The sequence below is a fragment of the Aythya fuligula genome, chromosome Z, assembly GCF_009819795.1.
Source record: "Aythya fuligula isolate bAytFul2 chromosome Z, bAytFul2.pri, whole genome shotgun sequence".
Classification (NCBI taxonomy): Eukaryota; Metazoa; Chordata; class Aves; order Anseriformes; family Anatidae; genus Aythya; species Aythya fuligula.
In genome coordinates this window covers 21,796,936-21,819,432 of record NC_045593.1, presented here as the reverse complement: position 1 = coordinate 21,819,432, position 22,497 = coordinate 21,796,936, and the positions used below count along the sequence as shown (strand labels likewise).

Here is a 22,497-nt window from a genome sequence, read left to right as displayed (position 1 = left end):
CCTATACAAAAGAGGAAATAACCGAGCAGCACAATAGATCCAGCCATTGGGACAAACCCGCATATTTATCCCAAGCGCGTCAGGGATGTGTGCTTGTCACACAAGCCGTGTGCCTGCCCGGGGGCACCGCCTCCCGCCCCGCCCCGCCCCGCCGCGGTGCTCCACGGTTCGCGTAGTGCCGGCTGGGCGCCGCGGCGGCCGCACGTGTGCTCGCAGCCGGGCCGGGGCCGGGCCCGCCGCCGCCATGCCCAAGGCGCGGGCCGGGAAGCGGCCGCGGAGGGAGCGCCCCGAGGGGAAGGCGCCCGGTGAGGCCGGGTCCCGGGGTGGGGGGTGGGAGGCCGCGGAGCGGGGGGTCCTGGGTGGGCAGGGCAGGGCAGGGCAGAGCAGGGCAGGAGCGGCGTTATGGCTGTGTGTGTGTGTGACTCTGTGCTTCTCCGCAGGGATCCTCTTCAACACCGGCGCCGGGCAGCACATCCTGAAGAACCCGCTCGTCGTCAACAGCATCATCGAGAAGGTGGGCGCTGGAGGTGCCGAGCCGGCAGGGGGCTGATAACTCGCTTACTTGGCTGTGCGCGGTCAAGTGCCGCTCCTAGTTAACTTGTACAACGTTTCCTTAATAAATAAATAAATAAATAAATACATTCATATTTCTTTATTAGCTGATTTCAGCTTTTTATTGAGCTCCTTACACCTTTCATTTCATAATGGAATTGCTGCTAGAAATCAGTTCCAGAAAAACACTTCTTATTTATTTACTTAATACTTTTTTTTATTTATTTATTATTTTGTCTGTTCTTAGGCTGCCTTACGACGTACAGACGTCATTCTGGAAGTCGGCCCTGGAACTGGCAACCTGACAGTAAAAATGCTAGAGAAAGTAAAAAAAGTAAGTGTGACTCTACCACCACCTTCCCGTATGTTATGGCTTGGCCTTTGGCATAGAGAAGCGTTTTCAGCTACCTGGTTAAAAAAATAGAATAAAGTGTATTTTTCTTAACATTCGCATGTATAGCAATGATTTTTTTAGCTGCGTTTGTAAAATATGCATGGCTTTGTCAAACTACATCGCTGTTATCAGTTTATGTGATAACTTTTGCATGTTTTATGGGGGCAGAAAAAAAGGTGTGTAGCATAATGAGAAGTATTTAAGACTTTCTTAATCACATAGCAATATTTATTTGATCCTTTTTTTACAGTTGTAGTTTTAATCCCAGCTAGAAGGAGTTTGTGTATTAAGTTCTAAGTATCTTCTTTATTTTCAGGTTATTGCCTGTGAAATTGACCCTAGACTTGTGGGTGAACTTCAGAAGAGAGTCCAGGGCACGTAAGTATCAGCCTTTGAAGTAGTGATGACTTAAAGCAGTGGAGCTGCTTTGGCAAAAACATTGGCAATGTGCTTATCTGATGATAACCACAGTATATTTTCACCCAGGTGTCTGGCAAACAAACTTGAAATCAAGGTTGGAGATGTCTTGAAAACAGAGTTACCGTTCTTTGATGCATGTGTAGCTAATTTACCTTACCAGGTATGCACTAAAAAACATGATGAAACTTTTTTGTTAATGATAGCGCCTGGAAGTTACACTACTGATGTTATTTTTTTTTCTCAGATTTCCTCACCATTTGTTTTCAAGTTGTTACTTCATAGACCTTTTTTCAGGTATGTACAAGAGCACTGCTCTAGATTACCAGATTGGGGGCAGGGTGGAAGAGGCAAAAAAATAGTTTTACAAATGTTCACAAATCATTTTTTTTAAATACCATTTTGGTGGATCAGAGCCACACCATTTTTTTTTCTATAATATGAAAACTGTCAATGATTGATAATTGGTTAATGTCAAGTAGTTAACATATCAACTAATGCATAAGGATAAACTTAGTTTTGGTGTGAGAGTCAAGCTGATGAAAGGAAGAATGCCACCTGTTTGCACTCAGATTATAAATAATTGTTATTCCAAGGATAAGCAGGGCATGGTAACATTTCAAATGTCTTCCTATGTTAGGAAGTACGTGCTAAGGGTAGAATTGAAGCCAAGACATTTATTATTGTCTGGTTTAAAAATGTAACTGCCCAGGTACTTCTGTGTGTTCTTCACCATGACAGTAGTTCTTCATTTCTCACACTGAAATATTAACATTAGTGACGTTACTGGTCAACTTACAGTGCTAGAGAACTTGTATTTGGCGGGCTTGCTATGAAATTTCTCAAAATTATTTGTCATGGATGAAACTCTGAGACTGGACTCTCTCTGATCCATTTAGCAGTATAGAGAACAAAACTCTATTGTAGTTTTAATGAAACTTGGATAGTTTTACCAAGTTGTATTTTTTTTTTTATTATTTGTTTGTTTCTCAGTCTGACCTAATCAAGGGAGTGTGTGCATATCACAGAATTTCATTCCTTTAAGTCCTGAGGGGGGAAAAAATATTTTCTAACTAGCAGTTAGCTTTTAAGTTAAAAGTTGGTTAGACTTAGAATTCATTTTCTCATTTCTGTTACTCTCAGGTGTGCAATACTTATGTTTCAAAGGGAATTTGCACTTCGTTTGGTTGCAAAACCAGGAACTAAGCTATACTGCAGACTTTCTATTAATACCCAGTTATTAGCTCGAGTGGACCATCTGATGAAGGTATGTCGTTCTGCTTTACTTAAGAAAGCTATCAAAGAGAGAATAATGTCTCTAAGAACGTGAGGATTCGCTGCCTATTCATGCAGCTGCCTAACTTCTAACAGGTTGGAAAGAACAACTTCAGGCCTCCACCCAAAGTGGAATCCAGCGTTGTCAGAATAGAGCCAAAGAACCCACCACCACCTATCAACTTTCAGGTAAGTGTTGTATAGTGTAATGACAATGTAATATTCTAGTAATAGTGTTTAATTTTGTTTCACTTCTTTGGACTTGTTAGTCAGTAGTGAAAACAACATAAACAACTAAGTATCCATTGGTATTTACAAAACACCACAACATCTACTCTTGTGTTGATCAGGCTTGTATTACTGCATTATCTGCACGTAGTTGTGTGCAACTTTTCTTGCAATACTTAAAAATACAAGCACCAATACAGGCTGGGTGGAGAATGGATTGAGAGCAGCCTTGAGGAGAAGGACCTGGGGGTGTCAGTTGACAAGAAGCTTGACATGAACTGGCAATGTGAGCTTGCAGCCCAGAAAGCCAACTGTATCCTGGGCTGCATCAAAAGCAGCATGGCCAGCAGGGTGAGGGAGGGGATTCTTCCCCTCTGCTCTGCTCTTGTGAGACTGCACTGTGTTCAGCTTTGGAGCCCTCAGCACAAGAAGGACATGGATTTACTGGAACAAATCCAGAGAGGGGCCACGAGGGTGTTGAGAGTGCTGGAGAACCTCTCCTATGAGAACAGGCTGAGAGAGTTGGGGCTGTTTAACCTGGAGAAGAGAAGGCTCCAGGGATACTTTATTGAGGCCTTCCAGTACCTAAAGGGCGCCTACAGGAAAGCTGGAGAGGGACTCTTTGTCAGGGAGTGGAGTGATAGGACAACAGGAAATGGCTTTAATATAGAAGAGGGTAGATTTAGATCAGATAGATGGAAAAAATTCTTCAGTCAGAGGGTGGTGAGGAACTGGCACAGGCTGCCCAGAGAAGCTGTGGATGTCCCGTCCCTGGAGATGTTCAAGGCCAGGCTGGATGGGGCTTTGGGCAGCCTGGTCTGGTGGGAGGTGTCCCTGCCCATGGCAGGGGGTTGGAATTACAGAATCACAGAATTTTCTAGGTTGGAAGAGACCTCAAGATCATCGAGTCCAACCTCTGACCTAACGCTAGCAGTCCCCACTAAACCATATCCCTAAGCTCTACATCTAAACGTCTTTTGAAGACTTCCAGGGATGGTGACTCCACCACTTCCCTGGGCAGCCTGTTCCAGTGCCTCACAACCCTTTCAGTGAAGAAGTTCTTCCTAACATCTAACCTAAAACTCCCCTGGCTCAACTTAAGCCCATTCCCCCTCGTCCTGTCACCAGGCACGTGGGAGAACAGGCCAACCCCCACCTCGCTACAGCCTCCCTTGAGGTACCCATAGAGAGCGATAAGGTCGCCCCTGAGCCTCCTCTTCTCCAGGCTGAACAAGCCCAGCTCCCTCAGCCACTCCTCCTAGGACTTGTTCTCCAGGCCCCTCACCAGCTTCGTCGCCCTTCTCTGCACCCGCTCAAGCACCTCGATGTCCTTCTTGTAGCGAGGGGCCCAAAACTGAACACAGTACTCGAGGTGCGGCCTCACCAGAGCTGAGTACAGGGGGACGATCACCTCCCTAGCCCTGCTGGTCATGCTGTTCCTGATACAAGCCAGGATGCCGTTGGCCTTCTTGGCCACCTGAGCACACTGCTGGCTCATATTCAGCCGACTATCCACCATCACTCCCAGGTCCTTCTCTGCCTGGCAGCTTTCCAACCATTCCTCTCCCAGCCTGTAGCTCTGCTTGGGGTTATTGCGCCCCAGGTGCAGGACCCGGCACTTGGCCTTGTTGAACTTCATGCAGTTGGCCTCAGCCCATCGGTGCAGCCTATCCAGATCCTCCTGCAGAGCTTTCCTACCCTCAAGCAGATCAACACACGCACCTAACTTGGTGTCATCTGCGAACTTACTGAGGGTGTGGTCTTTAAGGTCCCTTCTATCCAATCCTATGATTCTGTTTCTGACAAGACCGAGGTACCAAATCTGTATCGATTGGAGAGTTGCTACTCATAATATCTTTTTCGTAGTGCTTATTATTATCGCACAGAGTTTCTTCCAATTGATGACTTAAGTTACTTGTGATCAAAGGAGTGTTTTTGAGAACTCTTACTTTACTCTGCATAGTCTCAGAAGACAGATGCTGCAGGATAATATACTCAAAGTTAATTTTTAAAATGCTGTGGTCTTCAAGACCATTTCAACCTTGCCTAGCATTAGCAGATTTTCTTGAAGTGTCTACATTCTCATCACTTAAGATCTGGACCGTGGTACTCAGTAGTATTGTGTGAAGTATTTTTCCTTCCATTTGTGTTGCTTTGTCCAAAAATGTGTGCTCTTTGTATTGTTAAGAAAGTACTCTACTGGAAAGATGTTTTTGCATTTGATATTCTTGTGAAATTGCCAATAGTGTTCTTGTTTTTAGCAGCCATATGTTCCTTTCAGTAAGTACTGTGTGCTTTAATTTCAGGAATGGGATGGTCTGGTAAGGATAGCCTTTGTTAGGAAAAACAAGACGCTCTCTGCAGCCTTTAAGTAAGTAACTTATATTAGAATTTTTTGAAGTTTGAGAGTCCATTATTTTGTGTAAATATCTAGCAGTGTTATATGCAGGCCAGCAGAATTCGGGATAAACCACAATGGGGAATCTATGCTAAGGTCGCAAACTTCTCAAGTTAAACTTTTAGGCAGCTGTTTAAGAAGAAAACTCTGTGTAGTTATTCGTTTATTTTTATATTAAAGATGAACAACCAGTTAAGTCAAAAAAAAAAAAAATTAAAGATCAGTTTTCATTCTAGATTTGAATTTCTTTCAGGTCAAGTGCTGTAGAACAGTTGTTGGATCATAATTACCGAATTCATTGTTCCTTACATAATAGAGTAAGTTCCTTTTTAATATATTACATTTTATTTATATGTACTCTGACCTAAACTCTAACATTTGTAAGAATAAAAAAATCAGAATTAAAAAGCTTGACATGTTAAAGCTTTTCCAAGAGAATTTTGGGAAGGGAGGAACTGTTTTTCTTAAGGAACAGTTTAAAAGGGTCACTAAGTTACAGTGAAAAAAAATGAAATCTGGGGATGTTGTTAGTATATTGGCTGTACACGTCTCAAGGATGGCCTTTTCCCAAAATCTAGTAAGAAAACTTCAAATCTGTGTAGCAATACTGTTGGTGATTCATTTATAGTGAATGAGCTAAGATATAAAAACTCAGATGCAAGAATACAGTAATCCATAGAAGAAAAGCTACAGCTTTTGTCACTTGAAAGAAGAACTCTCGTAAAAGCAAAGAAAGAGTATTTAAATTAACTTGTTCCTATGCTATGAATAGAAAAATAATTTGTATCCCATTTTCCATTGATAGGAAATACCTGAAAACTTCAAAATTGCAGAGAAAATACAGACGGTTCTAAAAGATACGGGTTTCTCTGAAAAACGAGCTCGTTCAATGGATATAGATGACTTCATTAGGTGAATATTTTCTCTTTACCCTATTAAGCTTCTTCAAATTCTACCTGCTTCTATACCCCTGTGTCAAACAGATAAGCATTGGGTTACGTAGGAAGAGGACTAACCATTTTCCTCTGCATAAACCCTGTATAAACTGCTGCTGCTTACAGCACTCAGATGGAACTAGCTAAAGATCATTACTTCTGTAATTTGTGTTCTAGACACTAGACAGTGCCTCTGCTAAAAATGGCTCTAATAACAGGATTGGTTATCATAATTTCTCTGGAGACTTAAACAGTCCTTCCCTGTCTGGCTGCCTTGAGGATTAGGCCTTAACGTAATTCAGGTATTTTAGTAATTAGTACTATTTTCTGCTCTTCTGGTGAGTAATATATGTTGGAACAAGAATCCTGTCCTAATTCAATTTAATTCAAGGTAAAACTAGCTGTTCCTCGTAAGCGTAGCATGACGATTAACATGGTCACTACTTTTCAAAGAGATGCAGCTAACCTGGTATGACACACCACCAGTAACTGCACTGGAAATGTATCTCTAAATTGGCAAACTTAATAGTAACTTGTAGTGTAAGCTTTCTAACAATTTTTATAGTACTTGAACAACAATAGCTGCTTTTGTGCTACTTTCTTATATTCTTCGCCAGCCAGCGTGACTTGGAAATGACTTAATTGGCTGTATAAACGAGTGGAAATTATAACATGAATTATTTCCCTTTTTCAGACTGTTGCATGGCTTCAATTCAGAAGGCATCCATTTCTCATAGATTCTACCAGAAGAGTGAAAGATCTTTATTTTCTTATCTAAGCCTTACTGAAGTGGCAGTGACTGCAATGAGACAAGCTTTTCTCACAAAAGCAACAGAATACAGAGTGCACACTGGTTCTTATTAAGAACATTACAATTTTATCACAGGTAATGAAGAGGCAAGAAGATGCTGCTCTGTATTTTAAAAGCGTTAAATTCTTTCAGGACTGAAGTGAGATGCTGGACTTCCACGCAACAGAGCATGTTTAGATTTACCCGGTGACATGCAGGTTGATGCTGCCGTAACTGAGATCTCCGTTCTCTGGTCATGAACTTGATCTCAGTATATTCTTGTAATACTTACAGTATAACTTGTCTGTTTAGCAGCAACAAAAATGGATTTGTAGTCATTCCACTTGGTTTTTGTTTCCTTTAAAATATATTTAAACAATTCCTTTTGATTTGGGATGTCCATTTCTTCCTTTTGTCTGGTAGCTACTAGCATTCCAAGTCTGTTAGTAACCTACTTCCATTCAAGAAATCCCAGTAAGTGTTTTTCAGAAATGAGCATTTATCTTAGGGGCATGGTGTCAGTTGCTGGAAGTATCACTGAGGGACCTAAAATTACCAGTGTCATCTCCTTTACCACCTCCTTACTGCCATCAGACACCGGTTGGAATCAGCAGAAAATTACTAACTGGCCAGTGGTCTTAAACACAGACAGAAGGTGGTTATAGCAGGTGTTCAACTGTGAAGTCAGGCAGCTATTTTTTGTCAGAAAATTTTGTCATTTAAGGCCAAGAGGAGGATTAAGATAGATCAAAGCTTTCAGTGAACCTCAAAGCAATACATTCATGTGTCCTGACTTACTGAAGTGTCTTAATATAGTTTGGATTATGTATTTGTTACTAAGGACAAGGCAGAGTTTTTTCCCAAGGAAGTTCACGTTAACTCTACATAGCAACCACCAAAAGAAAAATCCACTTTGATCTCTCTTACAATTCAGGAAAACAGTAACCATTAACTCTGTAGCATGATGCAAGTGATGGCACAACTATGTATTAACTACCATAAGACTGGGTATCAGGACTGGATATCAGAGGGTGGTTGGGCACTGGGACAGGCTCCACAGGGAAGTGGTCATGGCACCAAGCTGTGGAGTTCAAGAAGTGTTTGGACAATGCTCTCAGACACATGGTCTGATTTTTGGGTGGTTTTGTGTGGAGCCAGGAGTTGGAAGGGACCACAAGGATCATTGAGTCCAACTTGGGATATTCTATGATTCTGTGATAAGTCATTTGTTTCATGTGTGGCATCTTGCCAGTAAATGCAGAAGAGACAGATTAACAAAAAGTAGTGTAGTATTCACTTCATGCAAGTTGAAAGGTCAGTGATTCAGAAACGCTGCCTGAATTTGCAGGCATCCTGAAGGAGTGCTCAATTATTTTATACTGTAACAATTCCAGTGCTGCTTCCCTGCCTACAGAACCAATTTGTGAGCAATGGTTAAGCTGCCCAACACAGAAGGAACAAATACGGGATATATGCATCGTGTTTTTTGTAAGCTTTTGTTTTACAGCACAGGAAACAGAACGTGCTTGCATGAGTCCTAGTCATGCCTGACCTACAATGGCCTACAGAATTCAAGTGCTACAACCAGCTGCATTCACTTGCTTATTTTAATTGTCACTTCAGCCTCAGAGTCTGCTGTAAAGATTAGTTCTACACTATCACAGAGGCAGTCTCTTAACAGCCACTAGACATGATTTTAACCTGCAGCTGGTAACTCACAGGCCACATCATTTACAAGGTTTAGTAAAAGGTGCTGAGATCTGTCTGCCTTTTCTCTGCCTCTCATCTTTACTACTTGCTATAAACCACAGCCTGGCTGTGGCTCTTGGCTTGCACGCAGGAGTAGTAGGGAAGCAAGTGTTTGCCACATACGATGCCCCAGTCTTTAGAGGCTCTTTACAAAGTAAAAGTAAGAGTTCTCTAAAGCAACTTCAAAGAAACCCTCTGGTATTATACAATGACCTGTACTATCCTCCACTAACAGAAGTGGCTGCTTTTTTTAATTAATTTTTTTTTTCTTTTTAACTGTAATGAATGATGTTCTTAACCAAATGCTCAGGAAGTTGTGTGATGTTTCTTTGAGACCTGCTGCAAAATAAAGTCAGGACAGTGCTCTGGGGAATTCTTCTTACACTACACATTTGCACAGAATATTTTTTTCCAGAAGTAAATACTCATTTTGAAATCGGAGACCTTTTGAAAAGTGCAACAACTCACATGTGTTTACAAAGCTCAACCCTTCCCAAAGCAGAACAGAGCCTTCATAGAAGTAAATTCTCATCTGTAATTCATTTAATAGCTTAATTTATTAAACACATTATGTAAAATCTACATTGTTGTTTCAGTTTTCATGTTTACACACAGGAGGATTTTTTTGATTTAACCATGATGCGACAATAGCTTCCCATAGCCTACCTTCCTATGAGAGATACAAACATTAAACACTACAGGAATTCTTGGCTCATTTAACTCTCTTTTCATTGCCTTCCCTTTATTTTCCTTCAGGCCTGGCACAAACATACAGGCCTGTATGCCAAAAGTAATGTTTAAACAGTTCCAAGGGAAAGTCTGCTGATAGGAACTCCTGGAAACAGGGAGAACTCCTAGAGAGGTCTACAACTCTTCATTTGACACAAAGTTCTTACATGAGAGGTCAATCTTTCCTGGATACCGACTTTGCAAAAATAACTTGAGTGCCACCAGTTAAAAAGTGCTGATATACATGGCGCCATTTGTGAGAATTCGGGTACTTCAGGGATTTCTATTAGCACTAGGTAGAGGTATTGTGCAAATCCTCAAATGATGCAATTTCACCTCACTTTTCAGCTGCTGGCACCGTATACAAAGGGAAAAATAGGCATTAGCTACTTTTTTTTTTTTTTATTAAAGCAACAGAGCTACTCAAACTACCTGCAAACTACAGTTAATGTACATGTAAGTCTGTCATGCATCAAAAGCCAAATTTTAACAGTATGTGAAAGGCCAATACATATTTATTCAGCTATATCCCCAAACTTTGACAGTTATCCTATGCATCATACACAGAGGTCAGATTGTACCTTTTCGACAGCATTATCACATCATACCACATACTGCTTATCTGCATTATTCTAAGATACAACTCTCCTCAGTACTTAAACATTACCCTTTATCATACATCAACTAATTTATATTTCTGTTTTTTGTTTGATTTTTTTTGTTTGTTTTTACAGAGAAAAATGTTAGAATTATATAACCATTCTTTACGGTGTTCAAATAAATCTAAAATCCAGATTTTTTTTACAAGGAGGATGGAATGTCCAGCTGTTTGTCCACTCCAACAGCTCTTGCAGTTCCTGTTCAAATGATATGGCACATCCTGTGAAATGAATGAACTAACCAAAAAAAAAAAAAAAAGGTCTCAAAACACATTAAAAATGTACACACACTAAAAGCAATTTATATTGACAAATAAGGAATGTTGTTTATTAAGGCTGTGCTTCAAAAAGAGGATGTTTAGGGTTAAGTAGCCTTCATCAAGGCACAGAATGACAGAATGGAAAAAGGTAAGCACAGCTGTATGTAGAAGAGAAGTTATGTACAACCACTAGTGAGGTGTGCATGCACGCAAACACAAAACTGCACAGCTGGTCTTTGTAACAAAACTGAACAGTTTAAAGGAAATACTGTGACATTTTAATGTCCACAGTTTTACTTCATTATTAAAAACATGGTAAATACTTCCAAACAAAAAAAAATTCACAATTCGAATAAAAGAAATATTCAAAACAAAGTGCTTCACAGATCTGAACCCTGCATGGTTGTGCTGTCTGGTCTAGAAGCATTTTGTAGACATCATAGGAGCATTTCACACAAAACCGAAAATGTCACTCAGGTGAATAAGAAACAGGACACTTCCACAGACATTTCTAATGTTTTTACACTTTCAAGTAGTTGAGTTCTTACGGCCACTGGGTTTTGTAACAAATGTGTGCTACAGCAGTACAGGTTTGTGGATTCCTTTAGCAGCAAAGGCCCATTTCAAAGGGCACGTGGTCTTTTGGGGTTGATCTGTTTACTGGCCTGTTCCTCTTCTTGTAGAGCTGCCCGGAAGGATTTCACTTTATCTTTAAGGAAAAAGAAATAATGAGTACTGATGTGCCTGTTCTCAACACAGATCATGAAACTGAGCCCTGAAGAGCCCTGAAGTTCCACATCCCTGCCTGAGTGCGTAACAAACAAACAAAAAAAACACTCCTGCAGAAAAGCAGCTGAAGCTACAAATGGCAAGAGGACTCAGATAAACTTAAATTCAGTGCTCACCATATAAAACAAGCAGCTTAGCAATTTGGTACCTTCTTAGATGCTATCCTGCCTAGTCTCTAGGCAGGAAGCTGCACAATTGCACTCCCTGCATGTAACCTGTTTGTGTTTCAGTTCTGCTTCTAACTTGGAGAGCACAGGAAGATACACACAGCATAATTCCCTTTCCTTCCCAGCAGCTTCCCAACCATCTTTAAAAGCAGAAGAAAAATTATCTCAGTGTATAATCAGTAGCATCCTAACACCCACCAGAATAAATTCTATTTTCCTGTGAATGCATTTATGATTACATTTTTGAAGTTTTTCACTCTAAGTAGATAAGCACATCATTTATACTTTTCATCATAACTAGCAGGAGAGGGGGGGAGAAACCTATGAAAGGAAGCATGGCAATCCTTCATATTTCTATTCCTCTCCCAGCCACTTCCCAGTAACACGCTCCAGAATTCAAAGAAGGAAACCAAAATAACAATGTAAAGAAATCAGTCCCAAAAGGACAGGAAAAACAGCTGAAATATGCAGCGGCCATTGTGTGCCACGAGCAGAACTCAGAAGTAACTGGGAGAAAGAATCTTTGACTTAACAGTTCCTCTCCCCTGCAAGCTCTATAGACATCATCCTACCTGTAAACATACAAGGATCTTTTAGACAACCTTTATCTCCAGAACACTGTTTCAGAAGAGGTATCCAACAAGCTTTAGAAGAGCAGAGAGTCACCTAAACTGTGTTTTCTCACTGCTGCTGTCTCTTCCTGAAGAGGAAGCCCTCAGCTAGTTTGTATGAAGCAAAGGAATGTGTAATTGCCAATTACTTGCTGAGCAGGCCATATCTGATTTGATTCATTCTAACTTACAGCAGATACTGAGATTGAGTAAAATCTAAGATTTTATCTTCTAAGGAGTTATCTTTCTAACATGGATCAAAAAAATATGTTTGCAAAAATGAAGATACTCAGGTACTAAGCTCTGAGTACCTTTTATGAGGTATTAAGCCGACAACCTGACTTAGAAGACAAACAGAACAGGTACTAAGAATTAATTGCACTTTGTTTTTCAACAAAAATAAGCTGGCAGAATTAATGCAGAAATGCAGCTGTATAAAAAACCTACGTTAACAACACACAGATTAAAAAACAAGCGGACTCTGCTACACTACAGATTGCATCAGAGCAGGAACTGGGATTTCCAGGTACTTTTTCATTATTACATTACATTACTTTTTTTTGTGCACTTCCTTTGTATTTTCATTTTCCTCCATTTATTATTTTGGAATGATGGAAAAGAAAGGGAAAGTTGCAAGAACAAGTGCATATTTCCTGGAGGTAAAACAAGAGCCTTTTCTTTTAAACTAGGATGAATGCAACACAGATGTGAACTTGTTCCCAGAATAAACATTCCTTCCACAAGACAGCGTAAGAGGAAAAAAAGATCACAGAATAAAAGTACACTCTATGCATTGCTAATAACCCCCACAAAAGTGATTGAAAGCAACCTACCTCTAAGTTCGGTCAAAATATCAATTTTTTGCTCTAGGATTGCTTCAAGTTGGGTAGCGTAAGAATCCACATCATAGTCTACTTCTTCCGTCATCTCAAGAAGTGCTTTTTCATCTTCTAGCCATCTAATAGATTCCTAAAATTAAAAACAAACAAAAACAATAAACAACTAAATACTTTGGCAGAAGTACAAGGTGCAAAACAAAGACCTACTCCTTTTCACAGGATGACCGTACTTCTACAGTCACCTCAATATCCGAATTTCAATCCTAAAATGAATCCTTATGCACAGTTCAACAAAGCTGTGTGTTTGCTACACAGTTTCTTAATTTCAGCAGAACTATCAGCAACCATAACCTTACATGGTTCTGAAGTCAGTCTTCAGTTTTAAATAGGGGCTGTTTGTCATTGACAGTGATCACAGTCTTATTACTATAGTCAAGGAGACAAGACAACTCTGTCCACACTCAAAACCAGTTTTGAGAGAAGCTGTGTAAAACAAGGGCTATTTTAAGCTCTCTATTGCTTGTGCTAACTCCCCACATAGGTTTGAGTACTGTAAAGGTTGATTAAACCAGCTCTTAAGCACATTTGTATTCCAAATATTACCAAAAAGGGGGAATTTAAAAAAAAAAAAATAGTATTGCAGCAAAGAATGCAAGCAGGAGCTGAAAGCTTACAGTACCGTGCAAAGCTATGATTAGAACTGATCTTATTAGAAATGCTTTAATTTAAAAAAGAAAGCAGCAGACAGTTCTAGGCATGCTGGGCCTGAAACACTAAAATTAAGTCTTTCCCTCTGTGCTCAGTAGCTCAAGTAATATAAAAAATACAGTCCAAACCCCATGTATATTTTTTAGGACACCTAATGTAAGCTCATACATCACAGAATCAAAGCAAGATGGACACAATTAGAGCGCAATTCGTTCATTTTAGATGTTTGTGTCAGGATAGGGTATTTTGTATCCCACAATCAATAGCTTCCAGAAGAAAGCTGATGGAAGACAACGTCCGCCTGGTACAGCTTGTAGCTTCTGTATTGGTGCAGCACACCTCCGCCAATAGCATAAGCTAACAAGCCATGCTGCGAACTAAGGGAGCTGAGGCTTGAACACATTTCCTTCTAGTGACTGCTGTGAGGAACAGTATTCTCCAGCAGAAGGCCAGATGGACACACAGAGGCAATAACATCATAAATTAATGCACCTTGTCTATCGAGAAGTCCCAGGCATGAGGACACTGCTATGGCATATGGCGTTTGACTTTCACATTTCTGCACATTTCACTTCAGGACTAACGTTTCACAACTAAATCTCTAGATCTGTTGGAAAATGTGTTTTTTAGCATCCTACTGTATTATGTGACCATACATCAGTGTTCCATTAAGTTCAATGCCTACATTGAGGAGATGAGTGTATTCCCCACAGGTCTAATGTTCTGCTGTTCTCCTGCAGCAGATGTGCCAAATGGACAGCCTGCTTAAAGACTCTTGGGTTATAAACAGAAGCAGCTCGCATTTCTCTCTGAAAACTAGTAATTCATGCTTATTATTATAATTTGTTTTGTGAATGTAAAAGGATCCATGGTGTTGACTAGCACAGTACTTTGTTGGCTATATTCCTTCCAAGGACCCTGACTATTAGCAAGTGAAAACCTTTGTGTGTCGGTAAAAAGGAAGCAAACATGCAGTTAGAAAAATAATGGTCTCTTCTGAATCTGAGTAGCTCAGATGGGAATATCACAGAAGGATACTTGGAGGGAGTATTACAGCAGCTTGAGAGATGACCAAACCATCAACAGAAATGGTGCTAACAGAAACATTAGTATTAACTTCCAGCTTTTAAATATGAATATTAGCATGCATTAGACAGTGAAATGAAAATTTCAAGATCAATCTGAATGAGCTTCCTGCAACTACAAAAAAATAAAAGAGTCACTAATGCTGGAAAAGGACTGAATCAGAAATTATCTCAGTACTAACAACAAAATAACTTTTCTTACAATGAACACAACCTATTTAGAATGCTTGTGAGAAGAAAAGGAAAATCTTATTAGATTTCTAGGTTGCTGGAAAAATATGCTTCTCTTTCATCATGGGGATAAAGATTAGTGGTTATCGGATCTAAACATCTGCCCCTATTTGTTTGCTACAATGGATTCAGTGTAATAAAACAATTGAGAAATCCCTGACTGCAGAGTAATGACCAGATGATACCCTGCATCATATACACAAAGCATATGCAGGATATTTGCTTCAATTGGAAAAAACAAAATTCCTGGATTAGGATAAAACAAAATGTAGATCCATTCTTACCTGGAAGACAGCCCTGTGGTCTTCTACTACTTGCTCTTCCATTTCTACCATTTGTGACACAGCTTCATGGAAAGTAAACAACTGTGGAGAAACTTCCTCTTCCTAAAAACAACAGGTAAGCTTGTTAGTCTGGAAAGAGCCATGACTACAAGGAATACACTGAACACATTCCATCCCATCACTGAGCACAAAAAAGAAATATGTGGAAGGCAGACCCTGACAAAAAAAAGGGATTTTATGTTTCTACATGAAATTCTCCAGACATGGGGGGAGAGGGCAATTAAAATCAAAATGTTAACAGAGTTAAGTTTAATTCATACTCATTAGACATTCCCAGCCAGCCATCTTTGTGAATACTGGAGTGTAGAATATCCCACATCAGAAGAATGAATGAAAGTAGTAGAAGGAGAAAGTTACAAGTGAAGAATGGTAATTTCTAGTAGATTTTAACACCTACAGAAAACTGGGTTTTCTGTCATAGTCTTTGTTGAGCATATCACAATAGAGGCAACAATTTTCAAAAAAGAGAACAGATTCAATACATTTCAAGATATCAAAATCAAGTTCATCCCTTGGGGAAAAAAAATAAACCTAAGGTGAAAAATCTAAAAAATGTGTAGTTAATTCCTCTAAATAATACATTAGAAGAATGCAGAGCATGGAATTAGAAATTCGGGTAAACAGGATTTTGGTAGACATAAATAATTAATAATCAGAGGGGAAAGCACTAGGTATGTTGTAAATAATTTTTTAGCAAGACAGTATGGTTCTCTATACCATGCCTTTGACATCTTTCTAAAAATACACTGTAAAGCTTAATTGAATTCCACATGAGCAATGAAAAGCATGTGAAAGGATATCTGTCTGTCCAGTGGGAAACTTCAGGAATCACATAGATCATGTTCTAGAGCTAGTTACTAACATGAGAGAAAATACAAGTAAGATCACAAAGACATGTTTGAGAAGGAAGAGAATCTTGAGAAATATAAGCTATGAGAGTACAGATTTTTCTTTAAATCATTCATAAGCATTTTCACAAACTGAGCATTGATCCCTGATGAACATTCAAGGAACCAGAACAAGAGCTGAGAATCATCACTGAAGGAAAAATATTCTTTGGAAGAAGTCTCTCTGTCCCAGCATCTCACTTGTTCACTTGATATTTTGGGAATATGGTGGGGCTCAACCCCAGACCGGTAACTGGGGTTTCACACCATGAAAATCAGGATTTCGGGAAGAGGAATGTGGGTACCCATATTCCTAAATGCAGAGAAAGGCAAACTCACTTGAAATGCATAGAAAAAAATTCTCAAACACACAAGTGTTTTAAATAAAATGGACAAGTATCCCAGAATATGTCAAACTGCCTAATATAAGGTGAAGCTATACTGGAAAAAACGTACACTAAAAACCTTAAGAGCCTAGAACAGACACTGCTTAGACACTGAAGGTCCTAATAAGTGACGAAGATAAATAGAAGTGTTTTCTCTCACTCGTGAAAAAAACATTTACTTGTAAATTCTGTATAGGAATGAGCTGTAAAGTAAGAAAGTAAAGATGAATGCTGTATGTACTTTATTGTATTGCTTATGAGCTATAAAATAACATTACTCTGGATTTGTTCCACCATTGTATTTATCATCTCCTCTCTACATGTATTGTTGTAAACTACTCACGTTTTGCTCACAAAGCAGTTTAAGATCATCTCTCTGAGGAGAGCTCCCCACTCCCCACTGCGTGTCCAAGTCATCGATCTGATTGGGAGTATGGTGTATAATGGGACGGATATCTCCTGCAGCACTAGGATCAACTGTCAGCTCCTTCACCCTACAATCAGAAAATATTTCATTTTCCAATTAGTAACTTCCTGTGCAAAGTAGCCACCACCAAAAATAAAGCTGTATGAGTTCATATGCTATTTAATTCACTTAATACAGATGATGATGCCACCTTCACAGATTTACTGTACCAAGAACATGTTAATGACAAACAAACAAACAAACAAACAAACCACGGACCATTGAGTTTCAGCTACTTGTGAATTACAATCCATCTTCCAGCAAAAAGCATTTTTTAAACTGAGAGCTCACTATTCATTAAAATGCTGAGGGCAAAAATATTCAACTTCTTAGCAGTAAATAATGTATGACAGAGAAGCTCATTCAACACCCAAAACCTGACCATCTTTCTTTTTCTGTTCAAACAATTGTGTTTAAAAAAAATAATAATCAGCAGCACCCAATTAGCTGTTATAAGCAAACCCACCAAAACTCTACAGAAAATGTTATGCAACCAAGTATTTCAGAGGATGAATACATACTATAATTGAAATGCTTTCGAAAATGAAAATATAATTATCCTTTAAACAGAGTAGTCAGATTTGGTTCACTAAATGTGCAAAGGTGACATCACCATTTTTATTTATTTTTTTAATGTATGATGGAGAATAGCAAGCCTGGATACAAAGTGTGGATGTTTAAGGAGGATGAATAAAATAGTGGGAAGATGATTGCAGATCATGCAGAACCATCACCTGCCGAACAAAATAAAAACAAAAAGTATGTGTGACTCAAGGCAAGGGAACTAATGAAAGGTTGGTCTGTAAAATTACGTAGCCAAAAAGAAAACTTAAAAATAAGATTCCATGTATAGAATGAAGTAGACCTGGTGATTGAAGGAGAAAAGTCGTCATACTCATAGGAAGGAGAGAGATCAGAGCGACTGCCACTACCCTGTGAGAAGGGAATGTCCGAAGGACTAATTCCAAATTCCTTTACTCTGCAGCAGCAAAATACAGCAGCAAATTAAGAGAAAATGTCCTTGTAAACACAGTTAAAATGACAACTCTTTGTTTAGCATTCTTTTTTGATAGTCTAACAATATAACAAATTATTTTTAAATCAGAACATGAGGAAGAGTAACTTACTTAAACCATCTGTAAATAGTTGCAGATCACTAACAAAACTGAGCAAAACCAGTGCTGCTAATCTACAGGAGACTACAGTAGCAGTGTTTTCAGAAGAGTAATTCCAGATTTCAGTTAGTGCAGTTAATAAAATTTGGTCTACACTCAATATTCAATTATGCTGCTCCTTTTAAAATAAATAAATATATAAATATTTTAAATTCTATCCTTCCCACTGTCTTACACTGCACATACACTTGTGTTCAGTACCTGAAAACTAATTGTATTATGAAATTGATATATTGCTACAAAACAACTTAAAGTAGACAATAAACATGAAACAACTTCATGGTGAAAGGCATTTACCCTGTAACAGCATTTACACTGCAGCAGCAAACAAATCTGACACAAAGGCAAAGAAACAGTTTCAATGCAACTATGTCAAATACTAGAAATCGGTGTTTAATTTTTTTGCATTTTTTCTTAAGTCACTTCAGCAATGTGTATGCTATATGGGAGAGGAAGATATAACGAGTCTTGATGAACATGGAACTCCCTCATCGCTGTGACTGCAGTAACTAGACTAGATGCATCATTTTCAAAAGGAAGGAATCACACAGACAAATCCAACCCAGACAGATTTGCTACTAAGTCCCTTGATCCAGGCACAAATTTGGATTACAAGAGGACTTGGTGGTGAGCTTTTCCATCACCCTTTTTGCTCATTAGTGATTAGCCAGGGGTGCCAGACAACCAAGAGAAACAGTTCTGGCTTTCTTTCTTTCAGGCAAGAAAATGTGATTCCAGGCCACTAGGTGGTAGCCTGTTCTGGAGGGAAGAAAAAAAAAAAAAAAAAAAAAAAAAAAAAGGATTGCTAATGGCCCAGATGCTAGCTTGCCTCCTTTGTTCTTTGCTGTCTCTGGGTCTTGCTGAAAAACTGTAGCAGGTCTGACTGCAGCACACACAAGATCACCCCATCTACATGAAACAAAAGAGAACTCCAGCTGGGAAAGGCTCCTTTTATAATCATTGAAGAGAGGCTCATATTTTCAGAAAGCAGAGTCTCAGCAGTGCTGACTCAGCCTCTGAAGGTGCTAATTTCTCTACACTGATTATAGTGTCACCATTGGATTAACCAGTTCTTTACCAGTTATCTCAGAAATAGTTAGGAAGTATAGAATAAGGGCCACAGCAACTGTGGAATCTTGTTTAGAATTAGAATAAAATAGCTGATATATATATGAAATAGCCTGGCAACTGCATGGAATTCCAAGGGGATGAAAATACATACTGTAGAAAGGAATCTCAGCCTGCACTCCAGGGAATCATTGTGAATACCAACTACACCTAACACAAGAGCCGATGCCTCCAGAGCAGGGGCAAAAAGAATAGTGGCATCTTCCACAGTACTTGCACTGCACACTATATCCACGTTTGGCTTAAACGCAGTTTCTAACAATTCTATTGTAATGCTTGAAAAAAAAAAAAAAAAAAAGACCAATTAAATTAAATGTGAGCCTGGATCAATAATCTTATTTAAGTAAGGTTTTAGTCTTACTATGAAATGCAAGTACCCTAAAATTATTCAAGTAGATAAAAAAATTATACATCATGGAACAACAGTATTCCAAACTTCAGTGATCAACAGCCAGTACAACTGTAAGAAATGATATTTTCCATACCTATTTGCGTATCTCAATGTATTTAGAGTGTTTTCACATGATGCCATCCCTGGAGAAATTGTAGCAATCTGCAGAAAACAAAACACACGTTAATAAATCACTTTGTATAGATGAAAGTGTAGATGAACTTTTGTTTTGTTTTAAATCCCTGGTTTCATTTAACAACTTCTACAAACACCACCTACAGTGTATAGTTGTGCTTATACAATAATACGTCAAGAATAGAGATATCAAGTCAAACCTTCAGCTTCAATTTTTTTAACCATACCTGACACATTAATAATTCACGGAAATTTCAATCAATTTCCCTCATCTGATCAGCCTTAGTAATATCACATGTGAACTAAAAACTCTAACTGAAAAAATAAGACTCCCCAGAAAGAGAAATAGGGAAATATGCGATTCAGAAGAAAGTAAGTTTAATGCATCCTGCATGCAATAATCAGATTTTTTTTTTAACGCATGCATGTTCAAAGGCTGTTCTCCATTCAAGCAGACTGAATACTGATTGGAGAGAACTGTTTTGGTCACAGCTTAAAATTGTACCTGAACAAATGTTTATCTTTAATATCACTATTATTTTCCTAAATAGAGATTTTTTTTTTTTGATGCAGAAATTTCTGTAAATAATACTTGATAGCTAAGTTTCCACACATATATGTAATCTTTTAAATTTTTCCTTCTCCATTTACACAAAATATATTGAAAATATCACCTTCTTTTCAGAATTCATCAAAAATACAACAGTGATCAGGCCAGAGTGGCAAGATCAGCACAATTAATTGTCCTAGCTTCTCTCAGTAGTACAGTTTTTACATCTTTGCTCTTTTTAGAAGAGCCAAAAAGGCACTACCCAGGACAAACACCTCTAAGATCCAACACACTAACACTTTTGCTGGCAGCACATCATCAGAAACCGAGGACGATCAGATAATCCCAGCCTTCTGTTTCACCCTACTACTGACATTACTGTACAAGAGCACAGGTACTCATCCTGAGAGGAATTTCTCCTCCTTGGGAGAAATATGCAGTAGGAGGGGATTAGAAAGTTTAAAGAGCCCTCTACTACATGCACTAAGTTTAGATCTCTAACACTGGTATGCGTCAGTTACTAATGAAAATAACAAATGTATATTTGAAAAGATCCTTTGATTGCATGTCTCTGTATGAAGCACTGTGAGCACTAGTGAACAAAAACCTACAAGTCCCTAAAATCTTTCCAAAATCTTTTCTTGTGAAAGGTGCATGTTCTACTTCTATCAGCTTCATCAGCAAAGCATTAAAACAATAATAATAATAATTAAAAAAACACCTTTCAAGCTAGAAGTGTTTCTACCTAGGACCTTAGCTGGAAAATTAGAACAAGTAGTAAGAAAGGCCAATAAAAAGTAGAGGAGGGAGCAAGGACACATCTCTGCTGAAAGATTCCCACCAAATGAAGTGGTCTATTTTCTTATTTTCTCAGGTTGATTAACTTAAGCCTAACAGATTGCCAGTAGCAAGTGACCAGCTCTAAACATGATATCCTATATTCCTAGATTTGTTTCTTTTTTTTAGTTGTAAACACATAAAATTAACCGAACATACTTACCATACAGGTACGGGAGTTTTCTCCTATGAATGAATCTCTTAGCACCTGAGTAAGTTTACTTGCTCTGAATGGTGTATGAGGTTTATTTCGGCCTAAGGCTCTAATGCACTCCTGAAAGAACAAAAAGATTTCTATTTATTCAATGTTAAAGAAAATTACATACTAAAATGCAATTCGAAATCAGATAATGCATGCCCTAGTTATCTTGCTGTCCTCTAAGACATCATTAAAATTTACCTTTAAAGCTTGGATTCAAGAACTGTTAGATTTTTTTTTTTTACCTCTCATTAAGTTTACTTTCTACCTTAGGAGCTTTAAAAGCTTCCTGAATCTCACCTGAAATGTTTATATCTGTTGTATCCAGCAACAACAACAAACTCAGTATTGATGTTAAATATCCAGACAAACAACTGTTTCTGACTACCAGCTGTAAAAGCCTGAATGATCTACAGCCTCCACCGAGGCTGTGTGGCCAATATTAACAGTTAATAGAATAGCTTTGATTCTGGCTCTATCCTGGACATTCTTTACTGCTCAGATGTATCAGTGATCAAACTTTCTGAAAGCTTCCACAGATCACAAATGTAGGGAGTACAGCTCTATGGTGATGTAGTCAATGTCAGAAGACACTTGATAATCCGGTTTCCTGTTTCAAAATACTTCTTTTGAAAAAACGGGGGTAATATTTCACTCGTAAAAAAGGCATGAGGCTAAACTAAAATTTGCAATTGGTTGGAGAATTCCAGAGAAAAGAAATACTGTGCAGAAGTTATTATTATGAAATTACTATAGAATTTATAGCAGTAAAAAAGTCCAGAAGTGCAAAGATGCCATTGTTATAACTTAAACATCACTTCTGCCCACCCAGAGGTCAAACAATAGTTAATAAATTACTTCTTACATAAAAAAGTTTGAATTTAAACTTTTGAAATTTTCTAGAAACAGGTCTTCCAAAAGCAAGGCTAGAAACCATGGGATGATAATGCAAGAAACCACTGCACTCATGAAACAGTATAAAACAGAACTGCAAAAGGGCTCAGAATAAAATTGTCATGATACAGAACAGAAAAAACACAATGGCAGGGTGGACTTATCTAATGTGATTATTTAAAAACTCGCCAGCTGAACTTATTAGAATGCACATAGCTCAGGTAGACAGAAAAACTGAAGCTTGTTGAATGTAAATTTCACATGCAAATACTTAAAAGGCTCACCAATG

General features: G+C 38.6%; 2 protein-coding genes across 7 annotated transcripts in view; one reads left to right on the top strand and one right to left on the bottom strand.

Moving 5' to 3' along the window:
* Positions 1-244: 244 nt before the first annotated feature.
* DIMT1 (DIMT1 rRNA methyltransferase and ribosome maturation factor) lies at positions 245-7,378 on the top strand. 2 transcript variants are annotated; one of them, XM_032205840.1, is made up of 12 exons: positions 245-305; positions 441-514; positions 800-886; positions 1,263-1,324; positions 1,433-1,526; positions 1,611-1,660; positions 2,507-2,630; positions 2,735-2,827; positions 5,173-5,237; positions 5,518-5,581; positions 6,070-6,176; positions 6,894-7,378. In XM_032205840.1, exons 1-12 carry the CDS (start codon positions 245-247, stop codon positions 6,934-6,936), a joined length of 924 nt encoding a protein of 307 aa, XP_032061731.1. In that variant the 3' UTR covers positions 6,937-7,378. The 2 variants fall into 2 exon arrangements, with proteins under 2 accessions (XP_032061731.1, XP_032061732.1); XM_032205841.1 differs by lacking the exons at positions 245-305; positions 441-514 and adding an exon at positions 546-575.
* A 1,893-nt stretch (positions 7,379-9,271) lies between these two features.
* The window catches only part of KIF2A (kinesin family member 2A), a 53,218-nt gene continuing 39,992 nt past the window's right edge, over positions 9,272-22,497 (bottom strand). For 3 of the 5 annotated variants that reach the window (XM_032205468.1, XM_032205467.1, XM_032205469.1), the window contains exons 15-21: positions 21,279-21,389; positions 19,688-19,755; positions 17,765-17,878; positions 16,777-16,927; positions 15,101-15,202; positions 12,787-12,922; positions 9,272-11,095 (exon numbers count right to left, since the gene is read on the bottom strand). In XM_032205468.1, the coding sequence (XP_032061359.1) occupies positions 11,010-11,095; positions 12,787-12,922; positions 15,101-15,202; positions 16,777-16,927; positions 17,765-17,878; positions 19,688-19,755; positions 21,279-21,389 (768 nt within the window). In that variant the 3' untranslated portion in view covers positions 9,272-11,009. The remainder of the gene's footprint in view (positions 11,096-12,786; positions 12,923-15,100; positions 15,203-16,776; positions 16,928-17,764; positions 17,879-19,687; positions 19,756-21,278; positions 21,390-22,497) is intronic. The other 2 variants (XM_032205470.1, XM_032205471.1) reach the window with 1 other exon arrangement.

Excerpts from the sequence above, each read along its gene's own strand:
- DIMT1 (XM_032205840.1), top strand. The coding sequence starts at position 245 with ATGCCCAAGGCGCGGGCCGGGAAGCGGCCGCGGAGGGAGCGCCCCGAG. Across the intron at positions 5,238-5,517 it reads ACGCTCTCTGCAGCCTTTAA|GTCAAGTGCTGTAGAACAGT; the intron begins GTAAGTAACTTA and ends AATTTCTTTCAG. Across the intron at positions 5,582-6,069 it reads ATTGTTCCTTACATAATAGA|GAAATACCTGAAAACTTCAA; the intron begins GTAAGTTCCTTT and ends TTCCATTGATAG.